This window comes from Bombina bombina, chromosome 4, assembly GCF_027579735.1.
Source record: "Bombina bombina isolate aBomBom1 chromosome 4, aBomBom1.pri, whole genome shotgun sequence".
In the NCBI taxonomy this organism is placed as follows: Eukaryota; Metazoa; Chordata; class Amphibia; order Anura; family Bombinatoridae; genus Bombina; species Bombina bombina.
In genome coordinates, this window is record NC_069502.1 from 1201144286 (window position 1) to 1201163411 (window position 19126).

The 19126-nt window shown below is 41.2% G+C and overlaps 1 protein-coding gene across 1 annotated transcript in view; it reads left to right on the top strand.

Moving 5' to 3' along the window:
• Positions 1-9724, top strand: part of BTBD9 (BTB domain containing 9) — a 784099-nt gene extending 774375 nt beyond the window's left edge. The window contains exon 11 of the mRNA XM_053712684.1: positions 9304-9724. Coding sequence (XP_053568659.1) covers positions 9304-9498 — 195 coding nt within the window. The 3' untranslated portion in view covers positions 9499-9724. The remainder of the gene's footprint in view (positions 1-9303) is intronic.
• The last annotated feature ends 9402 nt before the right edge of the window (positions 9725-19126 follow it).

Genomic DNA, 19126 nt, shown 5'->3' on the forward strand with positions numbered 1-19126 from the left:
TAGCAAGTCCGTTGGTCGTGTGGCGGTGCTGCGCAGTGTGCTGGCTCACTCTTTTGCTAAAACTATTCTTTCCCTTAGTGTTAGTGAGAAAGTGACACGTGTGTAGCAAGTCCGTTGGTCGTGTGGCGGTGCTGCACAGTGTGCCGGCTCACTCTTTTGCTAAAACCATTCTTTCCCTTAGTGTCAGTGAGAAAGTGACACATGTGTAGCAAGTCCGTTGGTTGTATGGCGGTGCTGCGCAGTGTGCCAGCTCACTCTTTTGCTAAAACTATTCTTTCCCTTAGTGTCAGTGAGAAAGTGACACGTCTGTAGCAAGTCCGTTGGTCGTGTGGCGTTGCTGCGCAGTGTGCCGGCTCACTCTTTTGCTAAAACCATTCTTTCCCTTAGTGTCAGTGAGAAAGTGACACGTGTGTAGCAAGTCCGTTGGTCGTTTGGCAGTGCTTCTCAGTGTGCCGGCTCACTCTTTTGCTAAAACCATTCTCCCTTAGTGTCAGTGAGAAAGTGAAACGCCTGTAGCAAGTCCGTTGGTTCTGTGGCGGTGCTGTGCAGTGTGCCGGCTCACTCTTTTGCTAAAACCATTCTTCCCTTAGTGTCAGTGAGAAAGTGACATGTGTGTAGCAAATCTGTTGGTCGTGTGGTGGTGCTGCGCAGTGTGCCGGCTCACTCTTTTGCTAAAACTATTCTTTCCCTTAGTGTCAGTGAGAAAGTGACACGTCTGTAGCAAGTCCGTTGGTTGTGTGGCGGTGCTGTGCAGTGTGCCGGCTCACTCTTTTGCTAAAACCATTCTTTCCCTTAGTGTCAGTGAGAAAGTGACACGTAGCAAGTCCGTTGGTCGTGTGGCGGTGCTGTGCAGTGTGCCGGCTCAGTCTTTTGCTAAAACTATTCTTTCCCTTAGTGTCAGTGAGAAAGTGACATGTGTGTAGCAAGTCCGTTGGTCGTGTGGCGGTGCTGCGCAGTGTGCCAGCTCACTCTTTTGCTAAAACTATTCTTTCCCTTAGTGTTAGTGAGAAAGTGACACATGTGTAGCAAGTCCGTTGGTCGTTTGGCAGTGCTTCTCAGTGTGCCGGCTCACTGTTTTGCTAAAACCATTCTCCCTTAGTGTCAGTGAGAAAGTGACACATGTGTAGCAAGTCCGTTGGTCGTGTGGCGGTGCTGCGCAGTGTGCCGGCTCACTCTTTTGCTAAAACCATTCTTTCCCTTAGTGTCAGTGAGAAAGTGACATGTCTGTAGCAAGTCCGTTGGTTGTGTGGCGGTGCTGTGCAGTGTGCCGGCTCACTCTTTTGCTAAAACTATTCTTTCCCTTAGTGTGAGTGAGAAAGTGACACGTCTGTAGCAAGTTCGTTGGTTGTGTGGCGGTGCTGTGCAGTGTGCCGGCTCACTCTTTTGCTAAAACTATTCTTTCCCTTAGTGTCAGTGAGAAAGTGACACGTGTGTAGCAATTCCGTTGGTCATGTGGCAGTGCTGTGCAGTGTTCCGGCTCACTCTTTTGCTAAAACCATTCTTTCCCTTAGTGTCAGTGAGAAAGTGACACGTCTGTAGCAGGTCCGTTGGTCGTGTGGCGGTGCTGCGCAGTGTGCCGGCTCACTCTTTTGCTAAAACCATTCTTCCCTTAGTGTCAGTGAGAAAGTGACACGTAGCAAGTCCGCTGGTCGTGTGGCGGTGCTGCGCAGTGTGCCGGCTCACTCTTTTGCTAAAACCATTCTCCCTTACTGTCAGTGAGAAAGTGAAACGCCTGTAGCAAGTCCGTTGGTCGTGTGGCGGTGCTGCGCAGTGTGCCAGCTCACTCTTTTGCTAAAACTATTCTTTCCCTTAGTGTCAGTGAGAAAGTGACACGTCTGTAGCAAGTCCGTTGGTTGTATGGCGGTGCTGCGCAGTGTACCGGCTCACTCTTTTGCTAAAACTATTCTTTCCCTTAGTGTCAGTGAGAAAGTGACATGTCTGTAGCAAGTCCGTTGGTCGTGTGGCGGTGCTGCGCAGTGTGCCGGCTCACTCTTTTGCTAAAACTATTCTTTCCCTTAGTGTCAGTGAGAAAGTGACACGTCTGTAGCAAATCTGTTGGTCGTGTGGCAGTGCTGTGCAGTGTGCCGGCTCACTCTTTTGCTAAAACCATTCTTCCCTTAGTGTCAGTGAGAAAGTGAAACGCCTGTAGCAAGTCCGTTGGTCGTGTGGCGGTGCTGTGCAGTGTGCCGGCTCACTCTTTTGCTAAAACCATTCTCCCTTAGTGTCAGTGAGAAAGTGAAACGCCTGTAGCAAGTCCGTTGGTCGTGTGGCGGTGCTGTGCAGTGTGCCGGCTCACTCTTTTGCTAAAACCATTCTTTCCCTTAGTGTCAGTGAGTAAGTGACACGTCTGTAGCAAGTCCATTGGTCGTGTGGCAGTGCTTCTCAGTGTGCCGGCTCAGTCTTTTGCTAAAACCATTCTTTCCCTTAGTGTCAGTGAGAAAGTGACACGTGTGTAGCAAGTCCGTTGGTCGTGTGGTGGTGCTGCGCAGTGTACCGGCTCAGTCTTTTGCTAAAACCATTCTTTCCCTTAGTGTCAGTGAGAAAGTGACACGTCTGTAGCAAGTCCGTTGGTCGCGTGGCAGTGCTTCTCAGTGTGCCGGCTCTCTCTTTTGCTTAAACCATTCTTTGCCTTAGTGTCAGTGAGAAAGTGACACGTCTGTAGCAAGTCCGTTGGTTGTGTGGCGGTGCTGTGCAGTGTGCCGGCTCACTCTTTTGCTAAAACCATTCTTTCCCTTAGTGTCAGTGAGTAAGTGACACGTGTGTAGCAAGTCTGTTGGTCGTGTGGCGGTGCTGCGCAGTGTTCCGGCTCACTCTTTTGCTAAAACCATTCTTTCCCTTAGTTTCAGTGAGAAAGTGACACATCTGTAGCAAGTCCGTTGGTTGTGTGGCGGTGCTGTGCAGTGTGCCGGCTCACTCTTTTGCTAAAACCATTCTTTCCCTTAGTGTCAGTGAGAAAGTGACACGTGTGTAGCAAGTCCGTTGGTCGTGTGGCGGTGCTGCGCAGTGTTCCGGCTCACTCTTTTGCTAAAACCATTCTTTCCCTTAGTGTCAGTGAGAAAGTGACACGTGTGTAGAAAGTCCGTTGGTGGTGTGGCGGTGCTGTGCAATGTGCCGGCTCACTCTTTTGCTAAAACCATTCTTTCCCTTAGTGTCAGTGAGAAAGTGACACATCTGTAGCAAGTCCGTTGGTCGTGTGGCGGTGCTGCGCAGTGTGCCAGCTCACTCTTTTGCTAAAACGATTCTTTCCCTTAGTGTCAGTGAGAAAGTGACACGTCTGTAGCAAGTCCGTTGGTCGTGTGGCGGTGCTGCGCAGTGTGCCGGCTCACTCTTTTGCTAAAACCATTGTTTCCCTTAGTGTCAGTGAGAAAGTGACACGTCTGTAGCAAGTCCGTTGGTCGTGTGGCGGTGCTGCGCAGTGTGCCGGCTCACACTTTTGCTAAAACCATTCTTTCCCTTAGTGTTAGTGAGAAAGTGACACGTGTGTAGCAAGTCCGTTGGTCGTGTGGCGGTGCTGCGCAGTGTGCCGGCTCACTCTTTTGCTAAAACCATTCTTTCCCTTAGTGTTAGTGAGAAAGTGACACGTGTGTAGCAAGTCCGTTGGTCGTGTGGCGTTGCTGCGCAGTGTGCCGGCTCAGTCTTTTGCTAAAACCATTCTTTCCCTTAGTGTCAGTGAGAAAGTGACACGTCTGTAGCAAGTCTGTTGGTTGTGTGGCGGTGCTGTGCTGGCTCAGTCTTTTGATGAGAAAAGTACCAGTTTTATTATGTCATTGAAACAGCATCTTCACTGTAGCCAGAGAGGAGAGATTATATTGACATAATAACAAAGCTACTGTATATATTTACAGCCCTTTACAGAGCGAGCAGGCACATGCTGGATACAATTGCATTGATTTTTGTGATTGCTGCTTTTAGAATGCTATTAACAAAATCTGTGCTAAAATGAAGCTCACTGAACTTAGAACCGCACAGGAACAGCTATCGTTGCATGCCTAAGGTTTAGAGGCTCATCAATACTTATTATTTCCTATTTCTTATATAGTTTACTCTTTTCAGTAGCTCTTAATATAGTTTGTGATAGAATCAACAAGGTAATGGGACTGAAATATATGAGTGAGAGATTTTTAAAAGCTGTAAATCTGTGTTATTTTCAGAAGATGGTCAATACTATGTTTGTAGCTCTGAAAAATCTTTGGAGAACCATTGGAGAAAAGTGGCCGAGGAGATAATATTGTACTGTAGCCGCTGTAGTGTAAAGGAAATATATTCACACTACAAAATAACAGGCAAAGAGACTGTTCTCAGGCAAGCAACTAATATGAGTTAATTGTATTCAAATTTACTTAAGGAGCACTCAGCTGGTGTCTCTCCCACCTCGTCCAAGAGGTTGATTTCTGCTGCTGCCTTTTCTTTACATAGATTTTCTATATCTAATGTGGCAGTATTGACATTCAGTAGTATGGGTGCCTGTTTCAACAAGCAAAGAAAACTATATGATAAAATAGATACATATTTTTATTTTATTTTTAATCAAAATTGCAACTAGAATAGAATTAAATGTTATGGCATTCCGAGAATAGAACCACATTTGATTTTTATGTTACTACAGTTTTATCATGTGTCATCTATAATAGCTCTATAGAAATATATGTATGAAAAGGAAAGAGAGAGAAAAAAAAATATTTAATGATTGCAAAGTATAAGTGGTACAAAAACTAGGATTACTAGACTTCTGGTCACTACTTCTTCATAAAACATTAAAGGGATATTCTTCTGCAAAACTGACATGCTATACGTCATTAAAGGATTATATTTTTCTATTAGCGACTCAAACTTACTATATGCTTAACCCCCTAAAAAGGACCCTGTAGTTTCCATAAAGAAAACTGCTGGTGACTGGCAGCTATGTGTGACAGCTGCTATTGATTGGCTGACCGACCCTGTACTGCAAAACGATGTTTCAAACTTTATCTCAAAAATGCACAATAGAAATGACTGGGACATGTCCAATGGTCTTCTAATTTTATTCAAGCTGTCTTGTTGGCCATCAGTGCCAGAAATGTAAGTAAACAGGTGTCTTTACAGGAAGATTATAAAGCACTTCTCAAAGAAAGTTGTACTTAATTATTTCTTCCTAGTAATCTCTTTAATGCAGGGAATTTAATTGATTGCAAAATGTATGTGTTGAGATTTTCATTTCTAAAGTTGGCTAAATGTTATAAATTGCTTCAGTGCCAAAAAGCCTACAAAGAAACGCCTAGCGGTTCCATTGATTGGGCTGTAGCTGCAGTTCATTAAAACAAAATCAGAAAAAGTAATTCTCTAGACAAATTCCTCTAGCCTAATAGAGCCAATACAATATCAAAGTCAAGTGCATTTAAAGAGATGTTATAGTATTTTATATATGTATACAGAGTGTATTTTATCAGTTAAGTGCTTTAAAAACAGGTAAAGCTGTGATTTGTTTTGTTGTCCAGAAACTTACCCCTTAAAAATCTTCTGTAGTATGTTTATCGTATAACCTTTCCTTAAGGCAGTTAGGGACACACATAACATAGATGAGTTCCTGCACTGATCAAACAATCACTGTGTAGTAAATTTGCAGGGTCACATTTAGCTCCTGCAAGGTCACCTCCAGCCTCTCTCAGGGCAGTGGATTTAAAAAACTAAATTTTAACTATTAAATGAGAGGGAAAGTGAGGAAAATAAACAATTAATGTATATGACAAAGCTTTGTTTTACCACATATAAGTAAATATTTTATGTATAATTAAAATGTTGATTTTAATAACCCTTTAATGTTGTGTGTTCTGTGAAAATCTGTTTTATTAACCCTCAACGTTTAGTGTTTCAATATTCAATCATATACTATAAAAGGCCAAGTGTGTTTGTCCGAAGCTGTCATGCGCAGTAGAGACAGCACAAGGACAAACACACCTGACTTTGGATTCCCTACCTGATCTGCCGACTGCCGCGAGAAGAAGTGGGCGTGGTCGAGCGTGTAGGGGGCGTGGCCTAGCGGGAAACCTCACAAATTGGGCGTGGCCTAGCTTGCAGGCCCGTTGAGGGGCCGGGGCCGTGGGCAGGGCCGTGAAAGGCCGTGGAGAGAGCTCAAACAGCTCAAAAGAGGGGAGAGGCGGGAGAGAGAGATCAAGAGGGGAGAAAGAGACAGGGGAGAGAGAGAGAGAGAGGGGGGGGGAGAGAGAGAGAGGGGAGATGTGGAGAGAGAGAGAGGAGAGGGGAGAGAGAGAGAGGGGAGATGTGGGGAGAGAGAGAGGGGAGAGAGAGAGAGGGGAGATGTGGGGAGAGAGAGAGAGGGGAGGGAGAGAGAGAGGGGGGAGAGAGAGGGGAGAGAGAGAAAGAGGAGGGAGAGAGAGGAGAGAGAGAGAGGGGAGAGAGAGAGGAGAGAGAAAGAGAGAGAGAGAGAGAGAGGGGAGAGAGAGAGAGAGAGAGAGAGAGGGGAGAGAGAGAGAGAGACAGAGGGGGGAGATAGAGAGAGAGACAGAGGGGGAGAGGGAGAGAGAGGGAGAGGGGGAGATAGAGAGGAGGGAGAGAGAGAGAGGTGAGAGAGAAAGAGAGAGAGAGGGGAGAGAGAGAGGGGAGAGAGAAAGAGAGAGGGGAGAGAGAAAGAGAGAGGGGAGAGAGAAAGAGAGGGGAGAGAGAGAGGGGAGCGAGAGAGAGAGGAGAGAGAAGGGGAGAGAGAAAGAGAGTGAGGGGAGAGAGAAAGAGTGAGGGGAGATAGAAAGAGAGAGGGGAGCGAGAGAGAGGGGAGAGAGAAAGAGTGAGGGGAGATAGAAAGGGAGAGAGAGGGGAGAGAGAGAGGGGAGGGAGAGAGAGGCGAGAGAGAGAGGGGAGAGAGAAGGGAGAGAGAGAGGGGGGAGATAGAGAGAGGGGAGATAGAGAGGGAGAGGAGAGAGAGAGAGGAGATGTGGGGAGAGAGAGAGAGACAGGGGGGACAGAGAGAGAGAGGAAAGAGAGAGAGGGGAGAGAGAGACAGAGGGGGGAGAGAGGGGAGAGAGAGAGGAGAGAGAGAAAGGGGGAGAAAGAGGAGAGAGGGGGAGAGAAAGAGAGAGGGGAGAGAGAGAGAGAGGAGAGAGAGAGGGGAGAGAGAGAGAGAGAGAGAGAGGGGGAGATAGAGAGAGACAGAGGGGGAGAGAGAGGGGAGAGAGAGTTTGAGAGAGGGGAGAGAGAGAGGGGGGAAAGAGAGAGAGAGGGGAGATAGAGAGAAAGAGAGAGAGAGGGGAGAGAGAGAGGGGAGAGAGAGAGGGGAGAGAGAAAGAGGGAGAGAGTAAGAGATAGAGAGGGAGAGAGTAAAAGAGAGAGGAGAGAGAGAGAGAGAGAGAGAGAGAGAGGGGGGAGAGAGAAAGAGAGAGAGAGGGGAGAGAGAGAAAGAGAGAGAGAGGGGAGAGAGAAAGAGAGAGGGGAGAGAGAGGGGAGAGAGAGAGAGAGAGAGAGAGGGGAGAGAGAGAGATAGAGGGGAGAGAGAGAGAGAGAGGGGGAGATAGAGAGAGGGGGGAGAGAGAGAGGAGAGGGGAGAGAGAAAGAGGGAGAGAGTAAGAGAGAGAGGGAGAGAGTAAGAGAGAGGGGAGAGAGAAAGAGAGAGGAGAGAGAGAGAGAGAGAGAGAGAGAGAGAGGGGAGAGAGAGAGAGAGGGGAGAGAGAAAGATAGAGGGGAGCGAGAGAGAGGGGAGAGAGAGAGAGAGAGAGAGAGAGAGAGAGAGAGAGAGAGAGAGAGAGAGAGAGAGAGAGAGGGGAGAGAGAGAGGGGAGAGAGAGAGGGGGGAGATAGAGAGAGAGGGGGGAGAGAGAGAGAGAGAGAGGGGGGAGAGAGAGAGAGGGGGGGGGGAGAGAGAGAGAGAGAGGGGGGAGAGAGGGAGAGAGAGGGGGGAGAGAGAGAGAGAGGGGGGGAGAGAGAGAGAGGGGGAGAGAGAGAGAGGGGGGAGATAGAGAGAGGGGGGGAGAGAGAGAGAGAGAGGGGGGGAGATAGAGAGAGAGGGGGGAGATAGAGAGAGAGGGGGGGGAGATAGAGAGAGAGGGGGGAGAGAGAGAGAGGGGAGAGAGAAAAAGAGAGAGGGGAGATAGAGAGGGAGAGAGAGAGCGCAAAAGAGGGGGGGAGAGAGAGAGTGCAAAAGAGAGGGGGAGAGAGAGAGCTCAAAAGAGAGGGGGAGAGAGAGAACGCAAGGGGTGGGACCACTGTACTGCAAAAAGGGCCTGTGTGAACGGGCTTTAGGACTAGTATTATATATAAATATTTATTAACATATTTATTTTGTTTTATTTTTAGTTTAAATAGGCACTTCACTCCAACATTTTCCATATGTAAGCAGTTTGTCAATTTTTGTTGGCTTCCTTTTATGTCTGTCCCCTGTTTAATTTAGTCTGTATTTAGTTTAATAATTTTGTGGGCAGTGCAATACTCCCACCACAGAGGTCGCTGTGGCTTTTGATTTTACTCTATTGTCACTAGTCTTATTGCTTACAGTATTTATGTTTTTTGTAGTCTTCTTTATATATAGTCTTCTTTTATATTCAAGGTTAGCAGTGTCAGGTAAGGGGAAGCCATGATATGTGATATATCAAACCATGGAGGGTATCATCTGTATTAGTCCTAGCAGGTATCTTCTGCTCCTTCACTACATTGCATCCAGATTATAGATTATACATTATTCACAAACAAGAGTGATATATTCCCCTTTCTTCATTGGCACCTAATACGTTTCTCATCCACTTTACTCAAGTGATACATCCCCCCGCTTGACAATAAAGGATTTTCACCTATGAGCGTGCAGCTTTTACTTGATTTCTTTGATACATTGGAGCAAGTGGGTATGCTCTGAAATTGTTTGCACCCATCTTGGCGCTGATATTGGACATTGATACTATGTGTGCTGGTCTACTTTGTTTCTTTGATGCATCTCCCCATGTCATAATACATTCCTCACCCACTCAAGTGATACACCCCCCCCATTTCATACCCGAGCTACACATTCCTCACCACTGTACATAATTGATACATTCACTCCGACACCCTCACCTCAGCAGAACAATATGTATTACAAGTGAGCAGTTCATTAATTATTACCAATCCTGAGAAATATTTCTCACAGCCGCCCTCAGCACACCCTTAAGAGAAACCCTTTAAACTTCACCATCAGGTTAACAATAACCAACCTAGCAAGGATGCCCATCAATATGTGTGCAAATGCAGAAAATTAATTTTAAATAACGTAAAATGTAATATTGTTTTTGCTGATTTCTAACAATTTCATTTACCACACCTTTTTTTCTATTTGTTTTGTTTCTTTCAGGTTTTCCATTGTGTACATTTTGAGTGTCCAGCTCAGTCTCTGACTCAAAAAGAAGAGGGTAATGATGATCCAGTACCCAGTGAACAAAGTCATACAGCACAGCAAGGAATATCTATTGCCCTCCGAGCTTCAAACGCTGGTTCCCTTCATTCATTGACTGACCAGAACTCTCGGAACCAGAGTCAGCAACCGTAAACATTTTCATATGAAGAAACATTTTCTGTGAATCATGCCATCCTTACTTCATGTTTCTATCACAACCAGCATTAGCACTGGAAAGCATTCCCAAGGACACTGCTGCCTTGTGTTCCTATTTGTAGAAATAAAATCAAACTTCAGTGGAGAAAATTGGTCTTCAATCTTCATCAAGAAAACCATTAACACCCTACCTCTGTAGTCTAACATCACCGCGTAATTGCTCATGGTGTTGTTAAAATGCAATGGATGACCCAAGAATGCAATGGATGACCCAAGAATGGAACATGACTAATTAAGAAATGAATTCCTTTCAGGCTACGTGAAGCAGACTCTTTCATCTTTATTATTATTACGTTTATTGCTATTATTGGCCAACGTCTCAGAGACATAATCATTTACGTTTGCATCTAAGCCTTACACCGTTTGAGGGGTTTCATTTTTTTTTCTGCCCATATGTTTTGTGTTTTTTCGTTTCTAGATGTTATTTCTGCAGTCATCTTACAGATTGATTTGCCAACCTGTCATTCGTTGGAATAAGTTAAGTAAAGCAATCGGAAGGCTGAATACACAAAACTCCCACAGAGATGGCTACAGCTAAAAATAGCAAAGGGAAATATTTCCGACTCACTCAAGCAAAAATCTCCTTCTAAGAACTAAATTCATTGGATCTTGATGAAAAGTTATTGAGGCTGCTTTTGGTGTCCAATAAGTGTCTGCGTATATGAAGAGAATGTAATATATACTGTAGATATACATGAAGAAATGTAACTATTAGTTCTACAAGTCACTATAACATTTGGTTATCTCATTTCCTCATTTATATCTTATTTAAACTTCTTGTTGTTTTTAGATGTTTAATAATGATGTATCTATTTCATTACTAACTTAATATAAAACATATACCTGTACATAGAGAGTTTATGTAATTGTTGTGTATTCATTAATTCTAGCGTCTTGGTTTTTAGCTTTAGTGAAGAAAATAATAGCTGCTTGACCGCCCCTGATCATTTTGTGTGATTGGTTTATGGAATACTGTAAACCTATTTAGATATGTCATTTTATTTTAGCATTTTATTTCAGCTTCTGTAAATTGATTGGTTTACAGTTATGTATTCTAGGGTCCCTGTTGCACTAGGCCGGATAACAAGGCCTGTGCTATTGCAGATTATCCAGTGGTAGCGTACTTTATCAGTGGTTGTATAAACCATTAGTTACAGGTAAAACTATATGCCTGCACAGCTTGTATGACAATCACTTGTGGGCTCTAAAGTGTTTCTTTACCCTCTTTTGGTTCAGGTGTATTAGTATCTAGTGTTTTAATGGGATAGTATAACATATTTAGTTGTGTTCAGTAAAACCACTTTACTATATACTTTCATTATTTATTTTGATAACAACTGCAAAACAATGCACTTTATACTAACATAATAAACGTGGCAGAAGCAAGCCCAGATTGCCCCCTCCAAATAAGGCAAATAGTATCTGGAGTTTGCCTTTTTGAAATACATTTGCTGCACACAAGATGTTAATTTGTTTTAAAATGTTTACACTTGGCTGATACATTATTGTGTCTCAAGATAACTTAATATGTTGTAATGACCAGGTATTTACTGCCCTACTGTAGTGTGCAGTATGTGTTTCTCACGTATATTATTTTATTTTATTCTTGGCTTCAAAGCTCAATTTGATAATGCCCACACTAGCAACAAGGGGTTAAAGGAACATTAAACAATTTGACATGTTGAATGATGTATAGTAAAATATGTTAATATACTTGTATCATTTATTTGCCAATGTTTTTTGTCATTTACCTATGCTGAGCGACTGGAGTGCATTCTTTAGAATTCAGAACATTAAGCAGCTACATGCTATGCAGTGATTGGGTGATCAGTGCTTCAGCTCATATATATCTGTCCATACTTGCCACAGCAGTAAAGATAAGATAAACATACTGAAGAGAAGTTTCTCACATATAAAACATTAGTATTGTATGAAGTGCTTATTGCTGATAATATACTGTTCACATATAAAAATACTTTAATGTCCCTTTAAATAAGTTTTTATCCCACTATCTACTCACCTGTAAGGGTTTAGTTTAAATTAGAGCAAGTCATCAGCATCTCGGCTGATGCGAGTCAGCAGGCTTTTTGTAATGAATTCTCGCTATTAGTGAACAAAGGGTCGAGGGCACTTCCTCCAGAGCGCGATTAATTTCACTTTCTGCCGCAGTCGATTCTACATGTTTATCCTACCAACCACTACAGCTTGAGGTCACTGCTTATTAGCCTAGCTTTCAATTAAAATGCAAGCAGTGTTTAAGCTCAGCTAATTCTTTCTGTAACCTATTTTAAGGATCCGTATTGTGCAAGCGTGCTTTAAACACTTTTAGTATGATTTGTTTAAAAGTAATAAGGGCCCTGCAATGCCCTTCTATCCCTTCAACATTAGCAATAAATACAGAATGAATCTGTAATTATTTCTTAGGGAAAATATTTCAAATTTGACAATGCCAGAGATTATTGAAGGTTCCTGTAGAAGACAATCGACCAAAAATCCTAATAATAAATCATTATTTTCCATAAGGAGAACAAGATTGAATTTATTGGTTGCCATAAACAAACCTGTGCTTAAGTAGAAGCATGCAGAATGTTACTTGAACATCAATGTACAACTCTAATGGATAGTCATTGTGACTGATGACCCAGATACTGGTGCCTTTGAAAAAGAGTTTAGGTAATCCGGCACCATCTTCTCACTTCACCGGAGCACAAGGTCAACCCAAGGGTGTCATGTACTCATACTCACAGGCCGGTGTCCCATCACTGAGGGTAAGCAACTGAGGGAGAGGCCATGGCCACGGTGGTTACTCATCCCATTATTGTAGGGAACAGCGCCACTTTCTTGTACTCCAGTCACAGAGTTTAGGGTCAGCCACCTCCTCATAAGCAGTCAAAAAAAGAAGTAACTCCAGCCTTTGATACATTTTAAAAAGAGACCTTTATTTTTTCTTACATGGGCCTATACTAGGTCCTTAGACGTGTCATGGGAGGCATGACTAAGGACCTAGTATAGGCCTGAAACGTTTCTTTTTTGTACTTTATACCATGTAAGAAAAAAAATAAAGGTCCCTTTTTAAAATGTATCCAAGGCTGGAGTTACTTCTTTTTTTTGGCTGCTTACTCATCCCAGGCAGCTACTGTCCCCTCTGTGTTCCCCAAATCCCCTGAGTGATAGTGGTCCATAGCTTTGGGCTTCCCCTGCACTCAGGCCCTGGTGCCATTGCACCAGCTATAGTTCCACATCTGGTTGGAAAGCCTCCCTATGTCTTTTGCTCACCAGGCAACTGCCTAGGTGCACCTAATTGATGGGCCGGACCTGCCGGTGTAACATATACAAAATACAACCAAGGGTTAAATAGATTTGTACAGTTATTCTGTCTCAAGAAATTAACCTCTGTAAAGAGCAATTCTCAATTCCTCTAGCTCAGCTCTTGGTTTATGATCCTTGGTTACAAAGCTTAAATAATAAGCAAGAACAGTTCATAATGACATCAAGCGTTGTGATCACTGCTACATTTTTCCTTTGTCAGCCTTCTCAGGTCTGTTGCATGTGACATTAACAGATGGCTCCAAACATCACAGTTCATTTTCTTTCCAGCAAAGAGTTGATAAATGGAAGTTTTAATTCATGTTACATTTTAAAACAAAAGACTTGCTGATATATTTAGCTTCCATAAAAGTGTTAAAGTGCATGGTTCAAACAAGTTGGTCCTATAAGTCAGATGGTGGATAGTAGAGGCGTATTAAAGCAAACCTTGCCCAGTTTATTAAGGCTTAAATATTTAAAGTATAAAAAAAATCCCCCTTTGCTCATGATTTTATAGGTCCTATACAATAAGAAGTGTAATATTATTATATGCCGAAGTGGTGTAAGTGTGCAGCCTGCAACTAAATTGGCTCCTAGAACAAAGTAATAAACAAAAAGAGAAAAATAGATTGCTTGTTATTTTATAAATCCAATGCTCACATCAATAGTGGAGTTTTATAAGTATGTGTTATTGCTACTAACTAATCTGACTTGTAAGTCATTATAGTAAGTTGCAGATCACTTTGAGAGATGTTATACGCTGACTCCAATGTGTGCCCAAATGGCATCAATGTTTGTTTTTTATTTATCAGGCATAAAAGGACATACAGCTGCTGCAATAAAATATATAGTGACCCTATACTGTGCCAAGTGAATGGAATACACAATAGGGAATATTCTAGCCGAGTAGCTGCTATATAGTCATATCGATATCATTTTCCAAAGTGAAGTGTAAAAACAATCTTATTTATTAAAATCTAACACCCTATAAGAAACTGTTTTGCACAGACTTAGACAGTAGCAGTTGGTGATGTCTTAAGTGGGTGGGGCCAAATATGCTGTAATTTCCATAGGCATAATAAGTTGTTTTTCATTGGTTTAATAATGGAACCAAACATTTTTTCAGTCATTTATGTAGATTTGTTTTAAAATGTAGCTAAACATACTTGACATCATATTATATCCTTCATGATATTTAATCCGAAATAAATCAGTGAATGAACTAAAACTTATGAAATTAACTACAGACACATACATGGCACTGCATTTGTTCTATTGTTACTACTATTTATTAAGATGGCTCAGTTTTGAGCAAATGCTTGCAAAATAATTATAACCCCTTCCATGCGCATAACGAGAACAAGCTGTCATGCAGATCTCTGTGAGTGCATGAAATCCTGTTCTCATTATGAAAGGGTATCCATAATCTGATGCTGTTGTCAGCTATCCCGCGCACTACAGGCCATGATTGGTGGTGGTAAAGTGCGAGGCACGCCCAAGGCTACATGTGAGTGCGGTTAATGTCACCACAAATGTCCATGGTGACATCACAGAGGGAATAGAACCAGGAAGAGGGGGAGGTTGACCAAACCCCTCAATGTCCTCTAGCCACAGACCTCCACATATTAACACTACTTTTATTTCAACCCCACAGATGCTTCTATTTTCAAACTGTTACAATCCAAACTGTTTCTAGTAATAAAACCTCTTAAGTTTTTATAAAAAATAATGTTTGCATTGACAGAAAGAGGAGGGTCTACAATTAACAGTGATGCATGGGGCAGTGTAAGACTTGCCCATAATGGTGTAAGGAATCAAAAAAAGAAGTCTCCTCTTAAGGTGGTAGTTCAAGGATGCATGAGTCCATTTAGAAAATCACAAACATTAAAATTGCACTATATTCGGCTACTTGGAGAAAAGTAGTTTAATTAAATATAAAAAATGACAGCACAAAGATGCACCTTCTTAAAACTACGCATCCTTTTTAAGATTGTATTCGGTTATTCAATGCTTTGTTTTTCCCTCACTTGCATCTAAAAAAGAATGTCCATGTGCTGAATAAATCTTTTTATTTCTGGGATTTGTCAGCCAGTGAGCTATAGATACACTATAAGGCACTTTTTTATGAGAAGAATATTTTTAACATGTTTAACTTTTACTCTTTTATCATGAAAAAAAAGAGTAATACATCTATTAAATGAAAACCCAGATATTTTTGTGACATCCTCATTAGAGAGCTGTTATACGCTGTAGATTAGTAGAACCAGCTGGTTGTAAGAATTATGGCAAATCTTTAGGGTAACGTCATCTCTGATCACAGTTTTGCAGACAATAACTCACACAAATACAATCAATATTCTTGTTGAAAAGTCACAACTAATTTCAGGCAAAAGAAAGATTTCAATTTAAAACTAAACATTCCCTTATTGGACATGATAAAAACTCAGCGTTACTCATACAGTCATTTACTGACGCATTTCATGCACAACACAATTTTATCATATATCATTAGTAACAGGTAGGTTAAATTGCCAAATTCAATCACAGCAAAGTGAGGGTGAGTAGCATCAGTCAGTTTAAAATATATACTGAACATAATTAAAACAAAACTACCCTATACGTCACTTATTGCAAGGGGCTTTTAGGGCTGTAACAGCTCAGGTCTTGCTGACTCACTGCCTGAGGCATAAAGAAATAGCGTGGTCTTTACACTGACCGCAAGACCCTTGCTATTACACCCCTTGAAGCACAACAGACAGACTACTACAGGGTATGCAGGCAGTAGTTAAGGCAACGAGCATATTCATCTTATTGTAAGGAATATGAGTAGATTCGCCATACCGTCTTAGACATCATTAAAGTATCGAATGGAAAACAAAGACTAGAGAAATTCCATTAAATAAATCCAATAAAAATGCAATGCATGATCTGATTGAATTTAAACTTATGTTAAACCATGACATAAAACTAAATCTATAAATACTGTGTCCAGACCATATAACAGGTGCATATGGGTGTTCTTCTTACCTTTGATAAACGGCTGCTACATTTCTGCATGAACCTACCAGCAGCAACATTGCACTTTTCTGCAAAGCCTTTTGTAGTGTGATATTTTGTAATTGAACAAACCACGGTACAATAGCCCAGGCAGGCAGTTTCTCCCTGAGACCAGGAGTTTGTTGGAGTAGGAAGCTGATAATATATTTTTGATGGTTTGGTTTTTAGAGATTCTTTGAGATTTTGCATTGCACTTTAGGATTTCTTACTGTGTTTTTTTTAGAACCTGGGTGAGTTTACATAAAAGATCAAACCTTAGAGAAGTTCTCTGTTTCTGAACACTGAGTACAAACCTATATTGCACATTTCAAAACATTTTTCCATTTTCAATCCTCTTGTATTCGGGATTCTTGCAAGCGGCTTTTAAATATTATTTTGTGTAATTCAATTAAAAGCTATGAGCAACTTATGTATTTATTTCTTGGTAACATGAAGGTAAAATAAATGTATTTGTGCTATTAGTGTGTCCTTTTTCTTTTTCTTCACTTTGAAATTAAATCTCAGATAATACATTTTGCATTCAGTAGGTCTGTGCCTGGTTACTGGCTATAGATTTTCTTCTAAAGAATCCTTGAAGTGTCTTTTCAGATAAAGGGGCACAAGAGAGTCAAAATTCAATTGTAGTGATTCAGGTAGAGCATATCTCTTTCTCTTGGTATTCTTTGCTGAAATTTTCCTTTTTTTTACATAAGAGCATACTTAGGTAGGCTGATGCATATAGGTGTGCAGCTCTGTATAGCAGCAGTGTTTTTAACAATGCTTGTAATAATATAAAAATATAGTGCATGCACGTGAGCCTACCTCAATATGCTCTCATGGAAATCAACAAAGGAGACCAAGAGAATGAGTTACATTTCATAATAATTGGATTTTATTTTAAAGGGACATTTCTTCTACAAGATACGAGTCCACGGATTTCATCCTTACTTGTGGGATATTAACCTCCTGCTAACAGGAAGTGGCAAAGAGCACCACAGCAGAGCTGTATATATAGCTCCTCCCTTCCCTACACCCCCAGTCATTCTCTTTGCCTGTGTTAGTAATTGGAAGAGGTAAAGTGAGGTGTTAGTTTTAGTTTCTTCAATCAAGAAGTTTTTTTATTCTTAAATGGTACCGGTGAGTACTATTTCTCCTACATTGGTGTATCCGGTCCACGGCTTCATCCTTACTTGTGGGATATTCTCAATCCCTACAGGAAGTGGCAAAGAGAGTGTAACGGTACCAACAGGATACCAAGGGTTAACACCAGGGAACAATGTCCTGCATAGGGAATCAGCAATTCACAACCCAGCTAGTTTCAGGTTTATTTTATTTTTTTAATTCTTTTTATTATTTCACAGTTTAGGTTACAATAGTTTTCTCGTTAGTACACATTTTTTTGCATGTTATGAAAGCGTCTGTTATCAACATATTGACGATTCCATTTTTACATGATTCATATTTTTACCTTTTCATTTCACTATGTTCTTCAATTTTACAATCAGATATTTCTTGTTGCTGTTTCTTATATATGAGTCAATTTATTTGCTATGTCAAAGTCCAGCCGTATCAGTGGGAGGGATGGGCTGGGGAGAGGGAGGATAGCAGGGCGAAGAGAAAAAAAAAAAAAAAAAGTTTTTTTTTATAGGCTCCCCCTCATCTCCACCTGTCCTCTCACACACCCCTCTCTACCTCACGCCTCCCCCATGTCTTCTTCCAAGCAGAGCCACTCCCCTCTAAGTCTGTCCTCCATTATTCTTTCAGTATTTATAAAGGGTGCTAGAATTTGTTTTTGTTCATTAGAGTCTAACGCCTTTATATATATCTGCCATTTGTTCAAAAACCCTTTTAATCTATTAGGGTAGTCCATCTTAGTGTCCCATTGTTCGATCCACAACTGTCTTTGTATTTTGTTTCTCAGTTGTGTCATAGTTGGGGCTTTTTTATGGATCCATTGTTCTAATATGCATTTCCTTGCTAGGAGGATAATAGTTACTAACAGATTCTGTCCTCTAAACTGGGTCTTGTCCCATTTGAATAAGCAAATTTGAGCTATTCCCAAATGGATTTCTATTTTTAGTTTCTGTTTGATCCAGTAATGTATTATACACCAAAAGTATTTAATCTTTGGACAATTATAGAAAAAGTGAATAAATTCTGCATTTACCTTTTGGCATTTATTGCATTTATTAATATAGTCTGGATTCCATTTTATCATTCTGCGTGAAGTTATATAATCTTGGTGTAACATTTTTAACTGTGATTCCCTAAGAGGTATTGCAAGGGTTGCCTTTTTAACTGTTTTTAGGCTATCGCTTATATGTATCGATGTCAGGCTCTCCGCAACCTCTGCACTCCATTTATCTGCTAATATCTCCATTCCTTCATTAGTGTTTCTATAATTCAGATTTCCATAGAATCCTGATAATGAGAAAGACCCTTTTTCATATGCCATTTGAGATGAGATAAAGAGCGGTGTATCCCAAAACTCAGTATCCCTTTTTATTAGATTCATAATATAATGTCGCGTTTGCAAATAAGCGAAAAAATGAGTCCTCGGCAGACCATATTTATTTTGTAGATCCTGGAAAGATAAAACCGTTTTATTTAAAGTATCTAATATATCCCCAACCTTCTGGAGTCCTTTCTTTTTCCAGAGCTGAAATGGACTTGTATCTATCCCAGAGGGAAATTCAATGTTCCCTACTAGAGGGATATATTTAGAGGTTGGGAACTTTCGTTCCAAATATTTATGAGCTAGTCTCCAAGCTATTAGAGCATCCTTATATAAAAGATGATTTTGAGTATTTATTGGCAAGTCTTTATGCTGGCTATATGGTAAGTAAGCTAAGCCAACTTCTCCCAAAACTGTCTGTTCTAATGCCTCTTCGTAGAAATGTTGTGAGTCTAGTTGCCAGTCCATTACTATACGTAGTAATGCTGACCAATTATAAAGCCTAAAATCAGGGAGGCCCAGACCCCCACTGAGAAATGGTGCATATAACTTTTTTAGAGCAATTCTTGCTTTCTTCCCTTTCCATAAAAATTTTCTAACTGCCCTATTTAAATTTTGCAAATCACTTTTCAGTATGAGAATCGGAAGCATCATAATGGGATATAGAATTTTCGGTAGAATTACCATTTTGATAAGATCTACTTTCCCAGCTAGAGATAGAGGAAGATGGTGCCAACTCTCTAACAAAGCTATAATTTCTGCACATTG